A 26,665-nucleotide genomic window follows, 5' to 3' on the forward strand; every position below is an offset into this window, starting at 1 on the left:
TATTTTGGAGCTATTTACTCCTGTTTAACCACAACAGATGTGATAACCTACTGGAATGCTGCTGATAAACTCAGATTAAGCACTGTATCTTGTATCAGTGGCCCCTCACCTCATACCTTCCAGAACAGGCTGCTCATGCATGACTAGGTACATTTTCTAGCTCTGGTTTCAAGGAATTTTGAGCTTAAGGGAGATTTACCGGAAGGGACTGGAGGTTGGGGTAGTACTTCTGCCAGTAACTGGTGGTGTTCCAGGTTTAACATCAATGCCACCTCCAAAGGCCTTCAGGTCCATTTCTGATATCTGAAAAACACAGCAATTGACATGTTAATTCTAATTAAAAAAATTACATTTGCTAAGCAGCCATTAGCTTACCTCAATGAAAAGAGGTCACTTAAGTGGAGATGAAAGCCTGACTGCAGAACAGCCTCTTATAATTAGGACAGGCCCAGCACCACAAGCACCTCTGTGTACAATTTTCCTGCCCTATCTGGCACTTGCAGCAATGGTATTGGCTTTCTAACTTGATCCTCCTGTATAATGACAGGGGGTTTGAGAGTCATTTCATCTATTTGGCCCTAAAAAAAAAGAAAAAAAGATATGTTTTGGAGTTGAGATCTCCTTATCTGAGATTCCCATCTCAGGTACCACATGAAAATATTTAGAAATAATCCTGAAAAATGCTGAGAAGAAGAATATCATAAAATAGTCTGGGTCTATAAAAATAAACAAACCCAAAGCACAGCAAAAAATGGAGCTGTCATTCATGCAAATACATCTCCAGACTAACTGGAGCAATGACTCTTGAATGCTATTTTGCGGATACACTGAACAGAATAAATTAGTCTTTGGAACAGTGTATTTCCACACATTGCCATGAAGCATAACGGCAACAAAAAATCAGTTAAAAATCAGAGGCTGTTTTAAGTTGAATTGCTTTAGCAGCAACATGATGGGAATCTTAGAGCAGGGTAGGAAAGTCATCTAAGGCCACCATCCCACTGCAGCTCTTCCCTCATTTTTTGCTGAAATGAGTGATCATTTTCCAGTGACAACTGCAGCAAGAAACATGCTGCTGCTTGCAAAATGGGCTCCTAACAACTACAAACTACAAAGCTGAAAAGATTTGGCCAGATCCCATGAAGCTGGAAAACTGCACGGTGCAAAAATCAGCACACACACTCTGGGGGTGAGGAGGTGCAAATTTCATCTAGGTGGTCTGAAATTCTGGTTGCCATTACTATCTAAGACTTGGAATTAACACCTGAGTTTTTTTTAAACACAGCTGTAAATCACAGGGACAGTGGGGTATTTTTAAAGCATCCTCAAATCTAGACTAGGAGCTGCAGGGATTTCAGGTGCAGCTGCAGAGGTAGATCAGTCCCTGAGGTGGGAAGCCCTTGCTGTCCCTGACAGTCAGCTGAGCTGTGTCCATGTCCAGGGGTGTCACCCACTGCTCACCTGGAAGCGGACTGCAACTGCCGAGTGCTGCACACTATCCGAAAATCCCCGGTGCCTGTAAAGCTGGGATTCCATCTAAGACAAGAGACCTTGTGATTGGAAGCCAGCTCCACACATCCCCTCATTAGCAATTACCTTAGCAGCTTCACATAAAGGAGAGGAGAAAATTCCCCCCATGATATTCAAGTTTCTTGCACTATGTTAGTGTTATTTCCTTACTGGACCTGTCACTCAGTTTTCCTGAGTTGCAAGGCCAGCCTTTTCTTTTTTCATTACACAAAGGTCCTGTCTTGCATACAATGCTAAATTCTTAATATACACTGTGCTGTGGTATTCAGAAAAGCAGACCCCCAGCAGTATTAGTAGTTTAATTCTGGTTTAAGGTCACAGCTGATACAGAGTCCACTGAAGCCCCTAAAATTCCCCTTTGTTGCACTGGAAACTCTTGAACCCAAACAATTTGCTCTGGTTTGAGTCCAGAAGCAAAGCAACAAACACAAGCAGGCCCAGAATCTGCCACCAGCCCTGACAGAGTCATGTTGTTCCCCTGTTGCTCTAACAGCAGCTCAGTGCTCTTTTCTATATGGCTTCTACAGGAAATACCCTCTTAGTCCATGATGTCACTATCAAACCAGATATTCCTGCAGTGCAAATGCATCAGCACCAAGTTAGCTACAAAACCTCAGCTAAATTCACTAAGGCATTAACCTTGACTGGCTTTTCTACCTTTTAAAGCTGAGGCAGATTTTTAAGATGTAAGCAGTCAACACGAGTTGCTGTGCTGCTTACATAAACCAGCAAACAGCTGTGCTTCAAATTAATTTCTGTCCTGTAGATGTGGCAACGTTGTTACCTTTCCAGTTGCAGCAATCATGCTGTGCTGAGTTCCTGCTGGGATCAATCCTCTGAAAGGCTGGGTCACTTGTGCAGGTCTGCTCAGGTTTTGAGCCTGAGCTTGTGGTGGTGTGTGCTGTAGTGGTGGTTGTAAAGATTGGGGTAGGGCAATCAGTGGCTGTGCTGTGGATCCAAAGTTGGGCAAAGAAATCTGTGATCCTGGCAAAGGTACTGTCACCTGGAGAGAGGAGCACAAAATCACCAGTAACAGACACTAAGGCCATTATGTAACTTTCATTACTAGCTCTAGTTCAGTTTTATTCCAGGCAAATGGCTTAATGAGTTCATTTATTTACCCACAGAGCTGCAAGTAAATAAGTGAATTTATTGCTGTTGTATGGTATCTCCCACCTCCAACATCATTCAACAAGATTTCACTGTGTGACAGGGGAAATTTAATTCAGCTCAGAAAACAAAAGCAGAACAAAATAACCAGGTGGGGGGTGGAGGGATGGGACAGGACTGGATTGGTTTATTTGTTTACTTCAAATAATTTTAGTCATCAAAAGACACTGGAATGAAAACTAGATTTTACTGTCCAGGAGTTCCAACAACCAGCAGTTTAAGCTTAAAAACAATACCTAAAACCCACAGCCTGTCCCTTGCTTGCATTTACCATGAGTGCTGTGGGCTGAAAGCACCAGAGTTGTAGTGATAAACAAGGAAACACCACAGCAGGGACCTGACTGGCAGGAGTTACTGCCAGTCTGACAATCCAAAACATGCAAAATTACATTCTGAGTGTGACTAGGACAATGATAGGAGATTCTGAAATGGGGAAGGCTTATTAGGATTCTGCTTGGAAGGGTAACATTAAAATTATAGAGATAGCCAGGACTGAACACATTAAAAGCACCAACACTTCTACAAGGTCTGTAAAACTCTGTGCTAGATTTCCAACAGATAACATCCAATCTTAAGACTCTTCAAGACTTCTGTCTTGCCAACTTTTCCTGTATGTGAGGTAGGCTATTATAATACATCAATCCATCACAACCCTCTTTTTTAGAGCTATTTCAATTAAAAAACTGAACCAAAAGATGGAAACCACTAGACAGTATCCTGGAAATATGACAGAATGCTTGCACACAGCAATTTAGCAATTCTTTCACAAAAGAATTAAAAACCCTTCAAAAACAGTGGAGTTTTTTCACTGACCTGGCTTTCCTGTATGATCACCTATCTGCTGACTTCTCACTTATTTTCTATCTATTGGCTATCACTGGCATATGGAGAACTCCTGGGTCTCAGCTCAGTAAGAACTGGTGTTAGCAACTAGGCAGCAGTAACCACCTGGATTTTGCCCCTCTCTCTGTCCCTCTCTCCTCTGTAAAGGCAGCATGTGCCTCAATCAATTAGCAACACCATGTGCAAATTAAATCTTTGCCTGTCACTGAAAAACCAACTGCAGGTCACCCAACTTCTCAGCCATTCAGTTTGTGCAGTGCTGCCGCTGTAGCTCTCCTTCACTATTAACTTTCCATTTTTAGTTTGGAAAAATTAAAGGTTGTCTCAGCCCTCCCCTCTATTCTAACCCCACAGACATGACAACATGCTTTTAGGAAGAATACAATGTAGAAAATTTACCATGCCATAGTTTACCTGCTGCAGAGCACTGGGAGACTGTGCAGTGTTGTAGAAGTTGCTCTGGCCAGGCTGCTGGACTTGCCCAGAGTAGAGATTTGAAGCCTGAGTGAGCGTAGCTCTGGCCTAGAAGAGCAAGAGACACCACCACATTAGGAGAATTTAGGAGAGCAGTTCTGTGGTGCATCAACCAGTGCAGGAGAAACCATAGCATGGGAAGCTAACAAACCTGAAGGTTTCACTGTGATAAAGCTCTCATTTGGTGGAACAGCCCTTTATCATCATTAACAGAAATTAAACCTGAAGCTCTAGTTAATGACAGAGTGCAAGGAGCCCTGTAATTTGGGGAACAAACCTCAATTCAGAGATTATGCTAATGTACATTTATTAAATTAAAAGAACATTCTCTCCCAAGTGTCTTAAGTTTGCTGCACGCAAGCTGAGCAAGACTTGATTTCCTGTATCAACCCAGTGCAGAAGTTTGGCATCTGGAGCATCTCCTACCTGCAGAAGGTGTGTATCAATCAGCTGAGAGCCTCCCAGTCCTGAAGCCTGCCCAAGCTGATGCTCGTATAAGATAGGAATAGGCTGAGTATTGGAAGTCTGCTGGAATGCCAGGCTGGACTGTGCCTTAGCCAGCTCCTGGTGTTGCACTGCTGGGAAGTTGTGTAAGGCTGTGCCAGACAGAACCACTGGTGATGGCTGAGACAAACCACTCTGCATAAAAGCTTGCTGGGATCTGCAAGAGATTGAAGTGACATTCATAAAAATTCTGACAAAACTCAACAGTGAGCCCCAAAAATTAAGAGCACATCTTATATTCTTTAAACAGAATTTGAATGCTTAGCTCTACTGAACACATCTCCACCTGAGAAAAGCAGATTTTTTTTTCAATTTGCTCTGCACACAACAAAATAATAACCGCTACTAAAGGCCACAGGAAAAGAAATGAGGCTTTTTACTAAAATCTTAAATCACAAGTAGCTATTTAGATGTTCATGCTGAAATAATTCTTGGATAACTTAACTGTAACAGAGAGAAGCTGCCAGTTCTTAGTTCCTGTGCTACAAGGTAGGATGGGAAAGCACATGTGAGTAACCCCACTCAGTCATAAAGTGAACTGCTTTGTTCTCTTGACTCCACAGAGCTCCACAGTCCAATTTCTAATACTTACAGCCTAAATCACTGGATGCTGACAACTGTAGCTTCCAAATAAATGTTTTGGTTTCAAAAGACATCACAGCCTTTAATTTTAACCAGATATTCAACGCCTTTGTCACCAGTATGGGGAAGCTGCAGTTTGTTTAAAGAAGACCAAAGCCAGCACAGCACAGCACCACAGACAGGTTTTTTTAGTCCATCACAAGTATTTATCTAAACATTCCCATTAAGAGCTTGGTGAGTAGCCACCTTCAGCCTGAAGAATCAAGAGATTTTACATAAATGCCCCTGTCAAAGCTTTGGAAATCAGAGGAGTGGTTTTGATGTAAAAACACTTGTTACTTTGTTCTGTGGTTGACATGTCTGAGCACAGCACTGGTCCCGTTAATCTACTGGTGTGGCAGGATGTGCTTGCCTGACAACACCTGGGTGAGCTTTGCTCTGCACCCTTCCTTCACTCCCAAAACACTTACAGTCATACTCTGAGTACTGGAAAAACTTTTCCAGGTTGTATGCAGAGGGTTACATTCAATGTAACCAAAATTTTTTTCCCAAGTTTTAGTTAATTTTTAACTTTGGTTGTATTGTTTTAAACCTGTACATCTCAAAGCTTACCCTCCTCTGCACATTTACTACATGGGAGAAGTACAGATACTTTTAAAACTCCACTAATGCCACGTTTGTGTGTGATCAGATTTATTTAATCTGGACCACATGCCAGCCTGATTGTGTTTCTGCAATTAGCCAACTGTTTGCAACAGCTTTTGTCAGCTGTGGCAGGACAAACAATATTTGGTCACACGAAGTCAGCCAAGCACAAAGTCAGGATACAAATGCAGTTAATTAAACCTTCTGTGGCCTCAGCCTTCTACATCACAACAAGCAGGTTTTCCTACAGCCCATGCAAAACCGTCTAATTAAACTTCCAAAGAAGATTTCTCTAAATGGAACTAAAAACATTTGTCAGAATTATACTGTTGTAAATCAGTTTTGATAGGAAGTGCAAGGAAGTGTTGGAAAGGATTATAGTAAAAGTTTGTCTGGCTATCACTGCCACTTGAGAGATACTGGTCTTACCGTTATCTTTTAGAGTGAACTGAAAACATTCTAAAACATACCCTGCTGCCCCTCACACACCTGAAATGAAATTTTTACCACCTATGAGTTCAAACTAGGACTTCGAAGTGTTTCAAAACTCCAACGTTGGTTTGATTAGGAGAAAACCCAAACAAATTGCTGAACTAAAGGGACAGACATTTTCTGTTCTCTAAGTATGAAAGATTGGTATTTGCAGCTCTTTAGCCTGGATTCCTAAAGATATAACTATCATGCATGATTTTTGGTTCCATTATTTCACAACTACATCTATACAAGCCAGACAATCTGCATACTGAGTTCTCAGACAAAAACGATTTTGGGAAGACAGGAAGATGAGGCAGCTCTGGAGCACAGAATACAAGTCAGCAGGAACCAAGAATTCTGACACCAAAACCCTGAAGAAATTTGCATATGCTACCTACCTGTAGGGTTGTAAGGAGGAATTGAACAGATCTTGGGCTTGTGAAACAGCTGGTGCTGCTCCTAAACTCAGCTGAGCTTGATGCTGTCCTTGCAGAGGTGCATAGATGGGGATGGGGATCTGCTGAACTGAAGCAGGCTGCATGAAAGAGAAAACATTAAAAGTCATGTAAGAAAAGCTGCAGTTAAACGTGTGCCAGGGTTTGTGTAGCATTACGAAAAGTAAAGCAAGAATGTCAAATCCCAAGGCTGCATGCAGAGCTAGTATTGCTGCCCTTCAGAAATTACTTCCTAGTTGAATTTCATACTTTTCCTCACTAATAACCAGCAGAAACGGAGTGAAATATTCAGATCTGCATACAAAACAGCTGCATGAGACTGCATGTAATTTTGCACTACAAAAGTTGAGAAGTCTGCATTAACATGGCCACAGAAACACCTCCCAGGAATGCCATCTTTAGCCTCACTCACCCCTGCCCCCATCAGATCATTAGTAGAACTTAAAAGGCAATATAGACAGGGAGGGAAAAAAGAGAATTAGTAATCCCCAAATACCTGAGAAAGCCCTGGTTGAAAGCCTTGCTGTTGGGCCAGAGAAGGTGGTGCCAAACGCGCGTGTTGGGTGTTGAACAGATGACTTGTATCCATATAAAATGCTGGGATTTGAGCTGTAGTACCTCAGGAAGAGCAATACAATTAGTACCTGATTCCAAACATCTCCCTGCTAGAAAGGTTTGCATCAAGAGTTAGAAATGCAGCTACTGTCAGTACTTCCCACTGTTTCTTCCACCAGAGGGCCTGGGAGAAGAAACAGAACTGGAGAGCTGGGTGCCTCACCAGCTTTGGGATCTTTTCCAATTCACCCCCAGAATCTATCAAACTTGCATAGGTAACTTCAATCCCACACAATTTTTGGGGGACTAAAAACAGATTCTGGCAAAAAACCCTGGCATTTGGGTAAAGGGTAAGAACTTGTTATACTGTCATGTTATTTAACTAGACTGTTAACTAGGTGTAGGATTTTCCTTAAAGAAAAAAAGTCACAACTCTCAACTACAGTAGCATTTTAGGAAAGAAACTAAGACTAAATCATTCCCGGTCTTAAACAGCAATTTAAAATTCTGCAACAGGAAAATGGTACATTAAGAGACTCAAACTTCCTTTCCTCAACAAACTAACACAGCACTACCTTTGTACTTCCTGATAAAGCACAGCAGATTTAGAATAAGACAATTAATGAGTATTTGCTTACAGAATGCTCTGTATCATTCTGACGTTACAGCAGAGAAAAACCAGAACCAAATTCAACTCTAGCTTCAGAACTCCAAAAAAGCAGTTTCTCAGCCACAAACACCATTACCTGCTGCAGACTGAGACACATAGACCTGGGGACTTTGCTGCTGCTGGGCAATGAGGGATGGCATGCAGCTCAGCTGGGAAAAGTGGCTGGCAGAAGCCAGGCTGCTTGTCTGCAGCTGCTGGGGTTTCACTTTACAGATATTAGGAGGGTCTGAGGTGCTTGCAGTCTTGGTACTCAGTGAAGAGGTTGTGTATGTCCCAGCTCCTAGGTGGAGAGAAGCAAGGGATGCATCAGTCAAAAGATATTTCAAAGCCTCATCGTTCAGAGGTAAAGTTTTGGGACAGCTCTGTAAGCACAGCCACAACTGGGTAAAGAACACTGAAACCTAATGCAGCTGTTTCCACCAACGTAAGAAAAACATGGAGACAATTCTGTGAAGTTCACTATGGGAGGAGCTGCAATAAGAAAACGTCTCCCTTCTCAGGCACAGGAGCACAGAGAAGCACTGAAGGGGGCAGCTTGGGTAGTTATGCAATAAAACACTGTAACACACACTGGTTGTGCCTCTCATGGGGATATGTTTTAATATTCAAAACATGAAAACTTAACCAGATATAGCATCTCTTGTTTGCTGCCAAGAACTCAGGTGGCAAACAGCACTGCTTGTGAAGAGCAGCTGGACATTTGCTCTGCCTTTTGCAAATGGGTTTTGGCATGAATTCTTGAAGATTTAACTTCAAAAGCATGAGCACAAATGGAAGTAAAAATGCAATTAGCTGGATATCAGAACTATTCTCTGTTCCAAAATCTACGTGCTTGCCTTCATCTGGCTGAACAAAATGAAACCAAGAAGGCAGACAAGAGAAGTTTAACTCCTCTTTCAAGTCCATATAAGTAGCTCAGGCAGAGAGACATCTCTGTATTATTTTCAGCTGACTGAAGTGAAACAGGTGCAGTTAGTTACCAGGTTATTTGGGAAGTTGTTCAAATCCAACATTCCATTTCTAGTATAAAACGTTTGTCAGCTTTGCATTGAACAACTCCAAAGGGAATCCAATCTCTTGAAAAACATAACCAAGGAACAACACAATGGGACACTACAGCTTTGACATGTGGTACCTGAGAGGGAAGTTGTGGGTGTAACTGAGGCCACTGGAATAGGAGGCATTGATGCACTTGAGAAAGAGCTGTAAGTGCCACTGCTTGGCCCAGTGTTGCTGCTGCTGCTGCTGCTGCCACCAGCAATGGGAGATGCTGACGAGGTCACTGGCGAACTCTTCTCCCCCATGTTTGGGGAATTCTCCCATGCTTTACGTGCAGACTCCATCTGTTGAAAAGAAAAAGAAGTTTTCTCATCTATTAGGAAGTTTCAAGCAGTCATCCTTCCTATTTTAAAAGTTCTTTTCAGTCAAAAGGCAATTTGGGCTTCATGCGAGCCTCTTTTTGAAGTCACTGTAATCGTGCAACTCTGTTCATGCAAAAAGCATTACAGCCTTAAATTGGAGCTGGTCATCTGTTCCAACTGCACATGTGCACAGTTTATCATCTTAACATCCAATGCTCAAAAGAGAAATCACTCACACTAATTTGGCTTGCTTTTGTTTGACATGAAGAGCAAAGACACAGTGAGCAAAAGAAAGGTAAAAACCCCCTCTAAATACTTCCATCAAGTCTTTTACTTCCAAGTTACTTGGCCATTTAAATGAAGCAGCCCCTTGCTTTCTTGGTAAATTATCCCCTTTAAGTGACCAAAGATATCTACTGCACACTTCAGTAAACATGACAGCAGTCAAGTTTAGATTTCCAAAGCAACTGATGCTCAAGAAGCAACTGCAAGCTGACACAGCTTGTGCGCACTGTTTTACATTAAAGCTAAAAATGCTTCATGCTCCTCTATTTATATAATAATTATGAGCTTATGTCTTGCACAGTAAGGGAAATGAAATTTTAAATACTACAGTTATCTACCACCAGAAGTGGAAACAACCATTGTTCTACTGCAGCCAATAAAATCTAATTATAGCTACATTAGACATGCAATGCAAAATCTAAATTGAGACACTTCTGAGGGTCCACTGAACAGGGAATATTAATGTGGTGCAGACTACACTCACTAATTTAAAAGCTCAAACATGGTCCATGGACTTCAGCACAACCTTCAGCTGTCTCCAATGGAAACAAAAGTTTTGCTAGCAGAGCTGAAATTGCTCACTGTAAGTTTCTTGAGGCCAGGTGCTGTCTTTAGTGGTGCATATAAAGGGGCAAATATACACTCACCACAGTCTGCCCTCAGTGCCTGCGTCAAGACAGCTCCCCAAACTGGGACCTGCAGCCTCCCCAAGCCATACTCTCAACCTACCCTGCTTTACTTGAGTTAGGCAGAGTCTGGACAGCCCCAACATGGCTTAGGTTATTTGTCTAGATGTTTCAGAAGTGATAAAAAGTAGAGCATATCGAAAGAAGTGGGTCACAGGTGATCAACACACACCCATATGGAAAATGGAGTTCTGGTTTCCTCAAGAGAGTAAGGGGGAGGAGGGAAACTCAGTTATACATTAAATCCTTCAGGGTCAAGTCACTTATTTTCATTTTTGAGATCATCCTCTCCAGCAATGATTCTCTTTCCAAATCCCAATATTCTCCTTCAAATTGGCTCTGATTCCTACAGAGAAGGCAAACTTTATTAATTGCTAACCTGCTGGAAATGATTTTGTTTAAATGTATTGCACTGGCATTAAGAGAAAGTGAATAAGCACCTGTAATTGTCAGAGAAGGTGTAGAAGGTTCTATCATCACTAGGTTTCATGATGTCCTGGAGCAACTATTGATAGCAAAAGCTGCACACTGCATTTTCTCACATATAGGGCATATAACAGAGTGCTGAAGTCTTCTAACAGCTTTGCTTTTAGAGAGCTTCTTAACAACCTCTAACTTTTTCAAGCCAGAAAAAAAGATGTAGGAGATTGGTACTCTAGGAATGCCTGTGCAGCACCATCTACAGACCAGATATGGAGGAATAAGAGGCTCTAAAACTAAAGGAGACTGGGGACAGCACTGTAATTTCACTGCTTGATTAGGCAGGGGGAAAGCAGGGCACAAGGAGGTCCTGTACATATTTACCCAAGACCTCCACTGAAGACAAACCACAATGTGCCTTTCCTTAACTACACCAAAGTCTACATGGTTGGAAAAAGTCCAAACGTGTGAGATTCTGGACCAGATGCCTACACAGGAATTTTAGATGAAACCTTGGACATGAAGAGAGCCAAGCAGCTCAGTTTGAGATTGCTTTGGACTTTCTTTTGCTCAGGTCCTTACCTACCAACAGCCCTATGAGCCAAGTCCTTAAGAGGATGTCTTAGTAAAGGTGTCTTTAGCAAAGTTACTCCAAGGAAACAAGATCTCAACAAGGCTTCCCATATGAGCACATTATACCTCCACCAAAGAATGATGCCAAACAGTGGGAGCAATTGTGGCCAAGCTCCCCACAAGTCTCTTCACAGCCTTCTGTGACAGGGGATAGAGGAAAGAGGAGGTGCAAGGATTAATCCTTGATGAAGGCAGAACCTGGACATTTAGTTCTTTCAAGAAAATTTAGGAAACGCTTTCCTGTCTCCTGCTCCAAAAGTTATCTTTTGAAAGAAGCAAGGATTCTATTGAAGAGAATGACAAGAGTAGAGCTCTGCCTGGACCAGAAGGCCTGCTGTGAAAGTGACAGTCTCAGTGTGTGCTTCAGAACAAGACTTTTGCCTTCAGCATTTGTGAGAAGGAGGTAGAGCTCCAGTGGCTGGAATAAAGAAATTAGGGACAAAGCTGCTTCCAAATAGCTTTCTGTTCATGTTTCAGTCAGAGCGTTCTTCAAGGTGGTCTCAAAACACGGATTTTTGACTTGTTGTTGTTACCATAGATGCAAAATCCATCATCCACTGAGAAATCACCACCACAAGAGCAGGAAAAGAAACTGCAGGATGGATGACAGACACCACAGTTTGCTCTGTAACTTGGCACTGTTCCATACTTTGCAGTACCAGCCCTACCTGTATGACATGGGATTCGATTTCCAGCTGCCAGTCAGACACTATTTCAGAACAACACTTTCAGACGCCAGAAAGTCACATTAAGATAACTTATTACACAAGAATGAACAGAAAACCAAGTTTTTGTTAAACTGCTAGTCCCTCCACAGTCCTGTCCTCCTTTCTGCTCGTCTATTGTTTTAAAGAGATGTTTTATTTTTTTAGGAAATAAAGTGTTAACAAAAGAAAAGCAAAGATTCAACAAAAGAACGTGAATACTTCTCATCTGTAGAGAGCAAGCAAGCAGCTGTCAAACCATGCCAGTGAGACAGGTCTCACTGGGATTGACAAGCAAGTTCCTCCAAAGCATTAGTTCTGTATCCAATCTCAAGCTTCATTTCTTCTTTTAAAAATTTAGAGAAACTAAGGTCAAACATCACTATTCCTGAATACTAGAAGCAGCAACAATACTTCTACTGGCTCAGTCACCTGCAGTCACAATCACAAAGCAGTTCTAGGACACCAAAGAAGAAAAAACCCAACAATTTCTAAAAATACAATAGAGCCTGACTCTTGTGTTAGTGAGTTATATGCACACAAGTCCAAAATCCAACCAAATGGGAAAACACCACTCAAAATATTCTCCACACTTGCTCTTCATTGGAGAGCAGGAAACAGAACATTTTTAACACAACACGTTCTGACTCGCTGACCTAACTGTCCTTCAGAGACACCAACACACCATCTACACATCACTACGTGGAACTTCAGCCATCCAACTCAAAACCACATCTGCACCAAACTCTTACAGCTAAGAAGAAATCAAGCTTGGCTTACCAAGCAACTCCTTAAAGCCTTTATACCAAACCAGGCAACTTATTTTAAGCTCAACACTTAAAAAACCTCAGTCAGATTCTGATGGTTTGCCATGAGCACCATGGTCCAGTGCTAAAACTCTAGGATCTTGGTTTTCAGGGCAGTGGGAGCCAAGACTGGTTGAGATGCCAAGTGTTAATGCAAAACGGGGTTAGAAATTTATGATTTAAATGCATCCTTTGATAGAGTCTTGTCTTTCAGCCATCCATTTATATGCAAAAGCAGTTCAGCAGAGGAAACAAAGGAAGGCTCTAAAAAAAGGTTCACCAGCAAGTTCTCCAATAACTTTTTTCCCCTGCATGCAAGAAAACGACCCTTAGAGGGATGTGGTACATACCTTGAGGGTGAGGTCGACGGTAGCGGGAGAAACTGGAGTTAGGCTGGAGCTCTGTTGTAAAGTCTCCCTCCTAGGGAGGGGAAGGGTGTGGGGCAGGGGCACCTGAAAGGCAGGCAACACACATCACATTCTAACTACGTCTACTAGAAAAGCCCCAGAAAGCAAAGCTCAAGCTTTATCAAGTGAGCTACAATTCCTTCAAGGCTTGAGCATTTGGCAGGGAGACTGATAAGGTGAGAATTTGGTAGGTAAGGAAAGGCCACTCAGCAGGAGCCAAGATGCTTCTCATCTCTCTAAGAGGCTGAAGATTAAGGTTTTAAGGTGTCCATGTCCTCTGCATAAACAAACACCAATTGGCTGTTTGGGGATTTAATTTCAAGTACCATTTCAGTTTATTGATATGCAAAAATTCTTCCCAGCCAAGTTTGTCCCTTTTTGTACCAATACAGTACATGGGGCTTCATGACCGTAAGTTCTGAGATGCAGTTTCTGAAAAGAGGAAGCTTTTGTAGACCTGCAAAATCACAGGACCATGAAACAAACTACAACAGATTTTCCATCCAATAATTGATTCAGTTATTTTCTCTTTCAAAAAAGATGAAAGATGTGATACTTGGGTAAATAAACCTGACATAATGCTATTGCTATCTTTGCCTATGAAAACTCCTCTGGATTTCCTACAGATTTTAAAGGAAATGAATCAAAAATACTGCAGTGGCCAGTCTATTACACCTAGCCATTCCTTTTCTATTCATAGCACAGCTAATGAACTTTCACTGGATGAGATAAGGCTAATCCAAAAGACAGATACTGAAGCTTTGAGGCAGGGGATGGCACAGATCCTTTGTGGCCAGGAACCCCTAATCCCTGTGTTAGAAATTCAACTCCAACATCCACAAGGACTGGACATCATTAACACAAAGGAATTCAGTCTTCCACGCTAACCACCAAAGGCAAAAACCACAACACTACCAGAAAAGCCAGAAGAGTAAGAAGTTCAATCAGTACTGCTTCAAAATGATGATGCAGTAAGCTGAAAAGCAGTTTTAGATGGAATTCACAAGACATCTTCATAAAAAACTGAGATCCTGTATGATTCTTCCTTCCCTTATCAACAAGCGACTCAACCTTGAGCTAATTCTATTTCTGTTACTCAAACAACAAGAATCACAAGATCCAAACTCCCTGATGCCCCAACACGCTCAAGACAAACCTGATTTTGCTACAAGTCACATGCCAGCTGGTTCTCTCAATCACTATGCCACGCTCACAAGTCAGGATCACTGCACTAGCCTTGAGGGCTGCAAACATCTCAGCTCCCTAGCAACTGAACACCTGAAGCCTGTTGTCTGCCCTCACAACCATTCAGCTGCTCCCTTTACGTGCAGTTGCTGTGATTTCAGGCTACAGTTCGAAACTCCTTTGTTTGTAAGAGCCTTTCTTCAAACTCAGCCTACAGAGATTTGCTGCTGGTACCAGGCTCAAGTCCCAACTGCTGCCAAGAACACACTCCCTCATTTCGCCTATCTTTGCTTTTTTTAGAATTGTCCTATAAACAGCTCCACTTTCTGTGCTCTTTAGCTCACTGTGATTGTTCAAAAGACAAGAAAATACCTGAAGAATTCCAGAGCAGGTACTAATCAAACCAAATGTCCTTCAGAGTAAGATTACTGGAAAAAGCCCAGCTAGTTCACATGAAAGGAGCCCTGTGGACTTGTTTACTGAAGGCACTATTTGGTGTTTTAAAGAAGTGTGAAAATATTTTCTTGTCTTCAAAGTCAAGATGATCACTGCAATAGACTTACGTTCGTCACCAAAGTCTCCTCCATTTTTGTACTGCTAGTAGCCACTGTGTTAGGATGAGAAGAAGGTGTAGTGTAGTCTGTTACAGACTCCTGTGAAGAAAAACAATTCCATTAAAATATCTCCCTTACCTAAATTCCATTTCAATTTCTTGGCCAGATCTCAGCCTTTCTACAGGAGGAGTTCACCAAGCAACAGAAGACTAAAATTTCACACCAGTTTTTCCTTACAAGGCATGCCTAGCAATCCTTGAATTGCTTCTGAGGTCAGAAGGATTCTTAGGAGATTACACTTTGCTTCATGACCTCACAATGTACATCTGGAGACAAGTCAAAATACAGTTTGTAAGGAAAGAACATACAGAGCAATGTACTGCCTGGGCCCTGTCAAACTGAGCTGTGGTGGTGCAACCATTTAACATTTGTCACCCAAGATGCTTCAGCCACATGCAGGCACTTTCAGCCTACTTAAAAATTAAGATTTCTTAGCTGAAAGCTTTCTGTAGCTTTAAATAAATACAGAAACTTATTATGACAAGGCCATTCAGATTAAAAAGAACACAAAGGGATGGTTGCAATTTGAAAAACAATTTTCTTTCCTGTAAGTTTTCTCTCCGAAAGTCACAAGACTCAGATTCTCTGGATGGTGCAGGCTAATTCCTGATTTCTGCACTGAGTAATGACTTCAAGGAAGAAAAGGACTGAGGTTTCCAGTCTACCCAGAGGCTTTCCTTGAAGCTTATTTGTCACAGTTAAGTGGACCTTAATGTGCTCAGCAAACAAGGTCCACTTTCACTGCCCTGGCTGTAGGCAGTGATTGCTGCAGCTGTAGATCCAAGTGGTCTGAGCAAAGCAGCTCCTTGAGCACTGCCAGCCCTCAGAAAATGACCTACCATGAACAAAGAGGGCACTGCTACTTCTGTGGGGCCTGTCCAGTGCTGCTTTTTAATTCTCCTCGCTGGTATCTACTGAGCACATTCTGGGCAGGCAGAGAGGTGTTACCAGAACCTGACCCAGAGACTCAGCTGGAGAAATGGTGTGACCCTGAAACAGCCAAGAGCCACTCTGCAGCCAGCACTACCAACTCCGAAGTTTTACATGTGTGAAGCCCAATAAGGCTCTATGATCTTTACAGAGCCAAACACCACAAAGGAACTGAAGGACAAATTAGCAGCAGAACTATTACTGAGTGCCTGGACTTGCCAAACCATAATGATTTTGAAGGCACAAACTACATAATGCTTGTTTAATTGCATCCAACCAGTATGACGATAAGCTATTAAAAAAGTGCACACTCAATTTATTCCTCAGGCCTGTGGCAGTATCTCTAAAAAAGCAATTAAAGCACTGAGATACTAACTGACAAATGACAAAGAATCCTTCTTGAAAGGATGAGCTCATTTTGGTAAAAGACTAGAACAAGCTAAACCATAATGGGCTGAGAGAGGACAATGTGCACAGTGATTTATTTTTATAATTTGTGAGGAAAACAGGGAACTCTTTTCTCCATTAATTTACTTTACTTGTTAAACTGGTGAAGTACAAGATCTACAGTGCTTCCTACACTCCCAACCACCAAACTGCAAGTTGCACATTTGCACTGGATTCCAACAGGCAAACTTAATCTGGGTTAAAACACGGCAAGCACACAAGGCTGCTTTAATCACAAGGGCCTTCTAATGAAGTAATTAAATGGCTCCATATTTTTTAGGATGTATTACTGCGTAAGAAAGAGGAAGTTTTTTTATTAAAATTCCTTCAAGATCTGGAGCAAATTTTCACAGGGTTTCAGCAATGAAATTCTTATGAAAGAAAATGGATCAAGACCATTGCTAACTTTCTCACTTTGCAAACTCACAGCACAAAAAGAGCTTTTTCACTAGAATTAAACCCAAACCTATGTATCAGCTCTGGTGGCCTTAGAAGTTTATGTGCAATGCTAAACCACCCTACAAGAATGGTTTACATGCTGAACAGGCAGACAAGACAATGCTTTAACCACATGAACACCACTCCATAAACTGTAGTTTCATCTCCATCCTTCATTTCCTGGTACACTAAGTCCAGGATTCTGTTAGATAAAGCTTATCACCACAAGCTTTTGTAATTCAGCTAGAATGATTCTCCTGTATATATAACTGTTTGAAGAAACCAACTGATTACTTTATCAAACTAGTAACAGAGCAAAAAGCTGTTCATGCTTTTTTTGGAGTTCTCTACAAACTGTCTACATTTAAAGAAAAAGAACAGGCAGACTTTTTGTAACTACCTCCTTCGCTCAAAAAGAAGAGGTCACAAAATCTCAAGTGACTTGATGAACAAAGGACAAGGCAGACCTCAGAGCTGATCTTGCTGTCCAGGATCAGAGTACTCTATGGGATGAAGCAGCTATTTGATTTGCTCCTGATTTACATAAACCACCCAAACTAAAGCAGGAAAGATACTAATAATTTTCTGAAAAACAGCCTGTGTCCTTTTAGACATGATCTGTAAGGCAAGCTGTTACTACCTGTACAATCTTCACTGGTGTCCACAACCAGGTATGGACCTTCCTGGGATTTGAGAGGTTCAAATGGAAGGGTGGGAAAAGTAAGTGGGTAAGATGTTTTACCCAATTCAGAAACTTGCACATCAGATTGCCTTCACTACAAAAATACTGCAAAATCCAAGAGAAACAGCTGCAATGGCTTCTGAGCATCATACTTATGTACTGAACATCTCACTGTATGAGTTCATTTATATTTATACAGTTTCTAAGCAGTCTTGTATGATTAAATGCACATGCTCTTATCAAGATGTTTGTTTTGGAATAGATGGGGTACTCTTAACAAAGCTTCTGAAGGAGGACAGCTGGCTTTTACAGACATTTAAATCACCAAATATCCCACAAGTGTGCCTTCCTGAAAGCTGAGCAGTCATCTCTGAGAGGGATGTTTAAGAGTGTCAAAAGGAAAGTCATTTAGGTTTGCCAAATCTTCAGCATTTGACATTGAAACAACAGGTTAAAGATGTCAACACTTTTTCCCTCATGAACGAGCAATGGAAAGAGCACAAAGACAAGAAAAAGCAATTGCAATATACATCAGTACAAGAACTCCAAGGCTGGAGCAGTACTTGAACCCCTTTTAAAAGCCTGTTTAAAAAAGTAGCTATGTTTATTGCATGTTTATTCCTGTAAAATCTAGATGAAGATTATCTTACCCAATAAATTTGAAGGTTGTTGATTTAACTTTCAGAGATGTAAAATATGACTACTTCTTTCTTACGAAAAACAACAACTTTCTAATGCCTCAGGAACTATTCATAACAAAGGAATTCAGAAGCAAACCTGGTGCTCTTAAACCAGGAGTATTTAGGCCTATTATTAAAAGCTTCTTTTAGCAACCACTCAGTGAAGAAATTATTGGGAATTTTCATATGCAGCACAAATTGGTAAGTTTCTTTTCCCTCTGGTCTTCCTTCCAGAAGACAGAATCTTGGTGCTGTAATACTGTGGTAGTTCAAAGAACCTTAGCAACCCACATTAAACTAAGCCTAGACCAGAAGAAAATCCAGACTTCCCTTCTGAAAAACTCATACTTGAAAAATACAATTGCAGAGAGGAAATCCTGCTGATTTTAGCAGAACTACATGATTATATTGAGTCAGCCTGCAGTAATCAAAGATATGTTTGCTGTTCTGTTTGTGGCTTAGAAAAAGCATCTCCTCCTATCTTGAGCTCTGGTCACAGGAGTTTGTAGGACCGTGGGAAAGCACAGGATACAAACAGCCTTATCAAACACCTGAGCAAGCTGGTGTTTACTGCTCTGCACTTCTCATTCTCACACAAGAAGGACACTTCATCAATTTCTGGTATGAACATAAGTCACTCACATCTACCGACAAGATGGAAAAAGTCAGGAAGGATGAGAAATCCCTGCACTGAATTTTCTTAAGGATTTGCCATTCCACTCAGAAACCAAGCCTGTACCTTCCATGTTGGACACAAATATCCTCCCTAACACTTGTAGCAACATTTCGTTGAGACAGTATCTTCTGCTTGCATGACACCTTGGCAAAAAGCTGCCAAAGCTGTCCTTCATTTTGGATCTTTTTTCCCCCCAGCTGTGGGATACAAAGATCAATTGTGAGTGATCCACACCTCAGATTCTTCAACTATTAACGTAACTCTTAAAGAGGATCAGTTTTCCTAAAAGGCACCATCAGAAGATTTCTGCTTAAGACCAGGATGGTTGAGACAGCAGGCAACCAACTTGAGTCTACACTTAGAAAACTGCTTTCCAAACCTACAAGAAGCATTTTTCCTTTACCAAAGCAGGTGTAACTATTAAGCAGTAGCTGCTCAAAGTGCATGGCTTCTTTATAGTTGAAAGATGACAACCAGAGCTCTTGGGCAAGACAGTGCTGCTGTAGTGAGGGCAGAGCCCCGACACAAGCAAAAAGGAGATGCCTCTGGGGATGTTTTTCAGCCACGGCTAAGAACTGAGCTGCAGAACAATGAATCCAAGTCACCATCTCACTGCTGAGCAATTTAAGAAGCCAGGGGAGTCCCAACTATGATGAGTCCTAAATGTTGTGAAGGAGTTCTGTAAGGGATATCTAGATAATATCCAAGCCAAGAGGATATACATGAGCATTTAGGGAAATACAAGCCTTATCCAAAGCTTTAGCATATTCCTCGTTCAGAGATTTCTTTTTTTTCCACAGAACAGCACTTAATTCACAGCTTCAGGTCATCCATACACACTCAACCAGCAATCATGCACACACTTCAATTCTCTGCTGGAAGTCATCTTGCATACATCACACTGATCCGAGTTTACAGACTCTGCCTACACCAGGCTCCAGTGCTACTCTCCAGAGCATTGCTGAGGACTGAGTTTTCACATTAAGCAGAACAGACATCCAAGCTGATCTCTGCTCAAGGGTGTGACAAACAGCATGTCTCCATACCACTCCTGCTGAACTGTTTAATTCAGGCAGTACCAATGTTTCCTATCTACTACTCAGTGGGCTCTGCTGTCCAGGTAAGCACCACCAGCAGGCAACCAAGTGTCAACTACCTCACTGTGATCACATTTTACATACAGTACTCAGTAACTGGTGAGTATTTCTCTTACCTTTGTGTTTGTTCCGAACTCTGGAGCAGATACAGATATCATCGTTCCTATCTCCGTGCTCAGTTCATTCGCTGCTTTGGTTTCCTTTGTAGTGACAGGTTCTGGGCTTCTGACAGAGGTGGGAGATGGCTTCTCCTGTCCCTCAGGCTCTCCCTGCTGGGCATCCTTCACCTTCCTGTTCTTTAAAGAACGCTCTTTTCCAATAGGACCAGGTTTATACTCTTTGTTTTCTACTGGACTCAAGTCTGGAAGCTAAGTTAGTGTTAACTCGTCAGTCATGCCTTCCCCTCTATGTCCTATCCAACAGGAATACTTTAACATGCTAGAAGTCATTGCTTAAACATAACAAAAGCTTCCAAGAGTAAGAATTCTCTAACAGGTAAAGACTAAGTTAGTGATAGGTACACGAAATGAATTGATTTTGAACATTAGGAATCCAAACCACTTCAAACAATACATTTTTTATGTGAAGGGGCAGAGTTCAACTAAAATACAAAGTAATGTCAGTTTGACTCTCCTTACAAGAAAAGCACAAAAACATTACAGAAACCACATGACTTTGTATACCTAATTTTTTTTTCATTTTCAGAGAATCAGGATTTTACAGGGTCCCAGGAAACTAAACCAGAAGCCTCTACCTTCATTTGAAGTTATCTTGATGTCTGCATGTTGGCAGCATTTTCCCTGGAAACTGATCACTGAGGGGATCCGGAAAAAATAAAACACCTACGCACAAGTGTTGCCTTCTATTGCAGACACCATGGCTGGAATAACTGCTGCAATTCAGCAGTTCCTTTTTGTGCAGCTGAATTACAGCAGAATGAAGGGCCCTAGGGAGCCTGAATGCTCTGCTGTTTCAACAGCCATGTCCTTTCTGGCTGAGACTCTCAACCCACTTCACTACTGAGCAGCACAAAAATCCCTTAAAGGCAGTCCTTAAAATCCTACTCCTTAAGCTTTGCTAGTGGAAAGACAGAATTTGCTGGTAATTGTCTTTCTCAATACAAACCAGCTATTTCAGGAATAGAGGAATACTCTACAATATGATGGTTTTGGGGAGGAAGGAGCTTCCCAAAGGCATTTGGTAGCTCCAGAAGGCCAGCAGGGACTGGATTTCAGAGGGAGGGAAGAAAACAGTAGAAGAAAATGCTTGAGCTCTGAAATGCTGCATTCAGAAATATCAGGCCCACCTCACCCCATATAACTTTTTCTCTAATAGTTTACAGAGGCTGAAATTTCTGCAGACACTTTAAGGTCACACTTGGAAAAGTAAATTGCTTTGTTTTAACTATGATCCTCTTATATTGACTATATTAATTCAACAATACCGACCTCCAATTCTGAACATAAGCTTGTATTTAGGCTTTAGAGCAAATACCACCACAGGGATGGGTGGGTGTGTAAGAATTGTCTGCTGAGATTTTTTTTTTCTGTCATCAAGACAGTCACAAGATTTACAGCCCCCTCACTCAATGGAGTGCAAAAAAATGTTAACTTCCAATGCATTTACTATTTAGTCACATATGTATCTTCCAATAAAATCTGCTGGAGTCTTGATAGCTATGAACAAGCAGCAGAAAAAGGAACTTTCTACACAGTGGCAAGTAGACTCTACATGTATTTAACTTTGGAGCTCAGTATGTGCAAGTGATTTTATGTGGGCAGTTCTAGGCACACTGCAGTGTATCTGAGACATGGGTTACTGCAATTCACCAGCAGTTCTAACTCCTGCACATTCCTCTGCTGTGCAGGTTTTATATTCTGCAATGAAAGCCATGAACTGTAACATATCCACTCAGTGTCTCATACAGCAAAAGTTAAATACATTCTATGTGTGACTGCACTTTCAGATTTCAGCTCTTTTTTTGGAGGGGGCAAAAGCCCAACAACCAACCAAAACCCAAACATCCAACACAAAGAAACACCCAGTCTTCTAGAAAGACAAAAGGGTTTTAATTACATCAGGACTGCTGCCAAATCTCAGACATCAAGAGGGACTGGAATAGCTGATGCTGTAAGTCACCAGACAAGTTTATCTGCTATAACCTTCTCTTTCTGAGAATTAGAAGCTGGTGATGAGTGCTAGTGATGCACAGATTAGTGTGCACTGGAGTAGAAAATCTCTGGGAGGCAAACAACACGCTTATTTTTTAAACTGATATTAGTCTGATTACCTATTCAGTACTAGCTGCAAAAAAAAAAATATTCAGACATCTGTGCATTTTAATTGGAGACCTCAAGTTAATGTCTCTAACATTCCTTGCTTTCCTCAAAACACTTCTTTTTCTGCAACTTCATGTATTTGACAAGCTGGCTGCAAAACTAAGCAGGGCACCATGCATCTCTCAGAGGGGGCAAGGCAGGCACTGTGGCAGGAAGAATCACTGCACCTGGAGACGCAGCCAGGGCAGCACTGCAATGCTGCTGCCAAACAGCTCTCAAAGCCTGAGTAAAGCAAGCTCAAAGGAAAAACAGCCCAAACTACAAAACAAAAACAATGCACTCCACCACATGCACTGTTTCCCAACAAAGCTATCACAAATCCACACTCCCATCTCTGCCTCCAAACACAGAACCAATGTAGCCTGTGCTGGGCTAGGATGCTGTTTAATTACACTTGCACATCTTCTCCGCAAGAACCACTTTGTTGATTGCTTTTACGAAATATAAAAAGGAATGCAATTTTTGTGGGTCTAGTCCTAACTCAATGAGAATTCCATTCTGCTATTTGTAACCTTTTTTGGACTGAACTTCTTTAAGTTTACAAATTTGCACTGAAATGGTGACCTTTTACCTTTTGTGCTTTGATGGGTCCAGCCCGAGGCTGTTTCTGTCTCTGCTCTTTGGGTTCTGGTAACTTGTCGGTGGACTTCTCAGAAAGCACTGGACCAACTTCATTGTCACTGCCACTGGAAGCTGGGGCTCCAAACTGAATAGTTTCTATCCCGAGATCGACTCCACCTTCTTGTCCAGGCTTTGTTCCCTAGTTAAAAGGCAAACGTTTAACCCATTCTGAAAAATTTCTGTATCAGTACAATGACAATAGTTCAGAAAAGAACACAAAATATGTTCTGCTGAAAATCACTAGAAAGGTACTTTTATATTCTGGCAGAAGTACTATTTGTGACTGCAACAGATTTGCAAGAATAAACAATATTGAAATGTACACTTCTTCCTCCCCAAGTTTCTACTGTTAAATGAGCTCAAGAAAAAAGCAGTGAAGAAATACGTAAACATGATCAAGATCAAGAGGAACAAGTGTAATTCAGATTCAGGTTCACAACATCCTCTGGAAAGTTCAAAACTTAAATCTTCAATTCAACAGAAACAGTAAGAAATAGAAAAACATTTCCATATCTCTTATACAGGTAAAGTGGTCTCCTACAACTGCAGTTTAAAAGAATTCAAGACCTAAAAAGTACCAAGAAATTAAAACCGTAGCAGTTTAAATGTAAAATTTAAGGCTATGAAAATTCCATGGGAATATCTAGGGATTATATAGTTATAAAACATCAACTGCTTTCTGTATCTCCAATTTAAGGAACATAAAACCCCTTTAGTTCCTTGAAGACATCCTGTTTCTGTCTACATTACTAAACCCTACGCAAACTGGGCAATATTTTTCTTTTAGAAATACAAAGTGTAACAGCTTTGTTAAGTAACAGTCAATAGAATCTGTGAATGGCTGACTTATTATGAACAGTTTTTTCATGCTGCAATTATAATATCACCAGCCTGTATCCCATGCTTCTGTACTATCTCCTGACTTCATGGAATTCTACACAAATTAGTTTAAGTATCTGCATGCCTGGATAAATGGATAATCTGTACCCAGCCCCAATGAGACATAATTTGGGTAAGCTTCACATACAGTTACTCTTCTCATTCTTACCTCAGGAGATGTAGCTGAACCAAAAGATGTCAGAGGCTTATTCCAGGCACTGACTGAAGGTGGCTGAGGTGGGCTAATGGGTCCCACTGACAATTAAGAAAAGAGAGTTAAAAAAACCCCCTCAATGTTGCTGGTTGTATTCAAATCAATGAATCAATTGACTGAGAATTCAATTACAGATGTCTTGATTAAACAAGCTTTAACTAACCTCTATTCAGTGGTTAACAATATGCTACCTATTCAGCTACTTTCAAGTGGGCAATTATCATGTCGGGAAGAATGACCAAGTCTGACAAAACAGACTCCTGAAGGGAGTGACAGTTGCTTCATTGCTTGTGAATGAAGAATATGACAAGATAAAACACTAATATTGTACTCCAGAACCCTCTTTTCAGAGGTTACTATACTGCACTTGGGAATGCTGCCCTCCATTCCCTGTGCAGAACCCATCTGCAGGTAAGAAGACAACCAGAGCAAGCTGGCCATCAGCTACTACAATACTTGCTCACCCCCACCTCAAATCCAAAAGCCACCACTTACATTTTTTGGAGATGTCATTCAGAACTGCTGTAGGAGGCACTTTGTTGTCCCATAATTCAGCTCCCAGGCCATTGTGAGCCTGAGTGTTCTGCAGGACTTTGCCTGCCACGGTGTACTCGGTGCTGGCTGTCCCTGCTGCAGCCTGGCTTTGTGCTGGAACAGGAGCCTGGGGCTGAGCTGGAGACTGTGCTGGGCACGGAGGCTGTGCCTGAGCTTGTGCCTGAGCCTGAGCCTGCTGGGCAGCTGCAGCTGCTGCCTGTTGTTGCTGCTGCTTTTTGGCAAATCTGGGGGGTAGCTTGGAGTTCTGACCTCGGCCTTTTTCACTTGATCCTTTTTTGGTCCAAACCTGTAAGGAGAAGCCACTTTTTATTCTTCCAGGCAACAGTCTGTACAGACAGCAATTGTACAATGCAAAAAGCAGAAAGCAAACTGATTAACCCAGCCGTAAAAAAAATTTTTTTAGGAGTATTTAACCACAGGAACAATGATTTCTCATCCGTTTTCTTCTTGGAATCAATTTATATACAAGCAATAGGACAGATCTTTATCACAGTATGAAAAATGGTAGTTTTGTTCAGTTTGCCAATTCCATCTACTGCCCAATTGGGAAGTAGAGAATCCCACGGTGGCTAAATAAAAATTAACTTTATTTACTAAATATGAAGTATTTTAATATTAAATACTTATATTTAGAAGGAGAAAATACAGCTTTTTTGCAAGAAAGATTCTGCACCCTTGACAACATTCCCAGCACAGCAAGTAGCTTTTCCCCCACTATAAATGCTGGTCTTGTACCTGCACTGTTTGTTCTTCCTTCTTTCTGCGCTCTTCATCTTGCAAGCGTTTTTGCTGCTTCTTAGACACCACTTCTGTGAAACCATCATCATTCAAGTTAGATTGGGAGTCTTCAACTACTGTCACTTCAGGGTGATCATCAATGATCACAACACCTATAGGAAAAGGAAAGGTATAGATGCTGCTGTTTCAACAGCTTCAGGTGCAATGCACCAAGCCAAAATTGGCTTTGGAGTGGAAGTTACTTCCCCACAGACACAGATGGGGGCCCTGATTAATGGCAAGCTTCTGCTTGCCAAGTGCTTTGCTGCTGAGCTCAAAGACAAGGAGTCAGTATTTAAGAACCTTCAAACTGGAGCTTCCTGTACCAGATTCTCCAGGAAATATGAACTAAATCACAGCAATGAATAATGAACAGCCCTCCTGGATATCAGCTCTGAGCTTATCAGTGATAACCACTGCCTTTACTTTTGAAAAGTAAACTAAATTATGAGAATGTAATGGAGAATGGTATGAATCAAAGTTTATTGTACAAAATTGTTCTCATCGACACATAACACACAATTAGATTTGCCACCTTTTCGAGGCACAAACAATAATTAGACATCACAAAGGTAGCAATGCTCAAGTGTACAATTATTCTGGTGTTTCTAAAAAAAAAATAATCACTTTTAAAGTTTTCAAACATCTAGCTCTATATGCAACAAAACTAGCAGAACTATCAAAAGTTATTAGGATATTATCAATACATACTTGCATAATTATTAAGATCAAATTGAGACAAGGCATCCACTTTTTCCTTAGGCTTCTTTGGACCAGCCTTGGGTTCTTCTCTCTTTTTGCCACTTGCATCCTTGGTGGTTTTCTGTCCTGCAGCAGTGACTCCTCCATCCTCCTGATGTAAAGAGTTGCCGTTGGCGGGATCAGCACCAGGCACAGGTGCTGCCTGCTCTTCAAATGGCCTGTTAGAAAAAAAAAATTGAAAATTAAGCCATGGAGAGCACTCAAGAGGAAGCCAATAACCTAATTCAGATCCCACTTGTAGGGCTGTATTTACTGACTTCTTAGTATGGTCCAGACTTTTATTTCAGTGCCTCAGTGAGAAGCTCAACAGCAAAAGCTGTTTTGGGGAAATATCAAATGCCCTGTTAAATTTTCCATCAAATTAAGTGAATGGAAAAATTAAGTTTAGTCCAAATGGTAAGCATTTCTCAACCTGCTTGTCCGTGTTGGGTGACTGATCTGAAATGCAATGGAGCAATTTATATATTAACTGCAAAACTGCTCACATGAACATTTCTGCTTGCATCCAAATCTCAAGAAAAACAGCTCAACTCAGAAACAGCACTTTAATTTTTTTAAACTAGGC

General features: G+C 41.3%; 1 protein-coding gene across 13 annotated transcripts in view; it reads right to left on the reverse strand.

The window, feature by feature from the left end:
* PRRC2C (proline rich coiled-coil 2C) overlaps window positions 1–26,665 on the reverse strand; it is a 69,930-nt gene that overhangs the window by 6,291 nt on the left and 36,974 nt on the right. For 3 of the 13 annotated variants that reach the window (XM_085068468.1, XM_085068467.1, XM_085068471.1), the window contains exons 17-33: window positions 26,050–26,258; window positions 25,297–25,451; window positions 24,502–24,847; window positions 23,962–24,047; window positions 22,864–23,052; window positions 20,070–20,321; window positions 14,953–15,042; window positions 13,148–13,249; window positions 9,038–9,245; window positions 7,979–8,182; window positions 7,174–7,295; window positions 6,621–6,757; window positions 4,444–4,678; window positions 3,943–4,065; window positions 2,315–2,533; window positions 1,462–1,536; window positions 200–303 (exon numbers count right to left, since the gene is read on the reverse strand). In XM_085068468.1, the coding sequence (XP_084924594.1) occupies window positions 200–303; window positions 1,462–1,536; window positions 2,315–2,533; window positions 3,943–4,065; window positions 4,444–4,678; window positions 6,621–6,757; window positions 7,174–7,295; window positions 7,979–8,182; window positions 9,038–9,245; window positions 13,148–13,249; window positions 14,953–15,042; window positions 20,070–20,321; window positions 22,864–23,052; window positions 23,962–24,047; window positions 24,502–24,847; window positions 25,297–25,451; window positions 26,050–26,258 (2,856 nt within the window). Of the gene's footprint in view, window positions 1–199; window positions 304–335; window positions 579–1,461; window positions 1,537–2,314; window positions 2,534–3,942; window positions 4,066–4,443; window positions 4,679–6,620; window positions 6,758–7,173; window positions 7,296–7,978; window positions 8,183–9,037; window positions 9,246–13,147; window positions 13,250–14,952; window positions 15,043–20,069; window positions 20,322–22,863; window positions 23,053–23,961; window positions 24,048–24,501; window positions 24,848–25,296; window positions 25,452–26,049; window positions 26,259–26,665 lie in introns of those variants that run through there. The other 10 variants (XM_085068473.1, XM_085068469.1, XM_085068470.1 and 7 more) reach the window with 10 other exon arrangements.

Source organism: Lichenostomus cassidix, chromosome 8 (genome assembly GCF_008360975.1).
Source record: "Lichenostomus cassidix isolate B80296 chromosome 8, HeHo_3.0, whole genome shotgun sequence".
Classification (NCBI taxonomy): Eukaryota; Metazoa; Chordata; class Aves; order Passeriformes; family Meliphagidae; genus Lichenostomus; species Lichenostomus cassidix.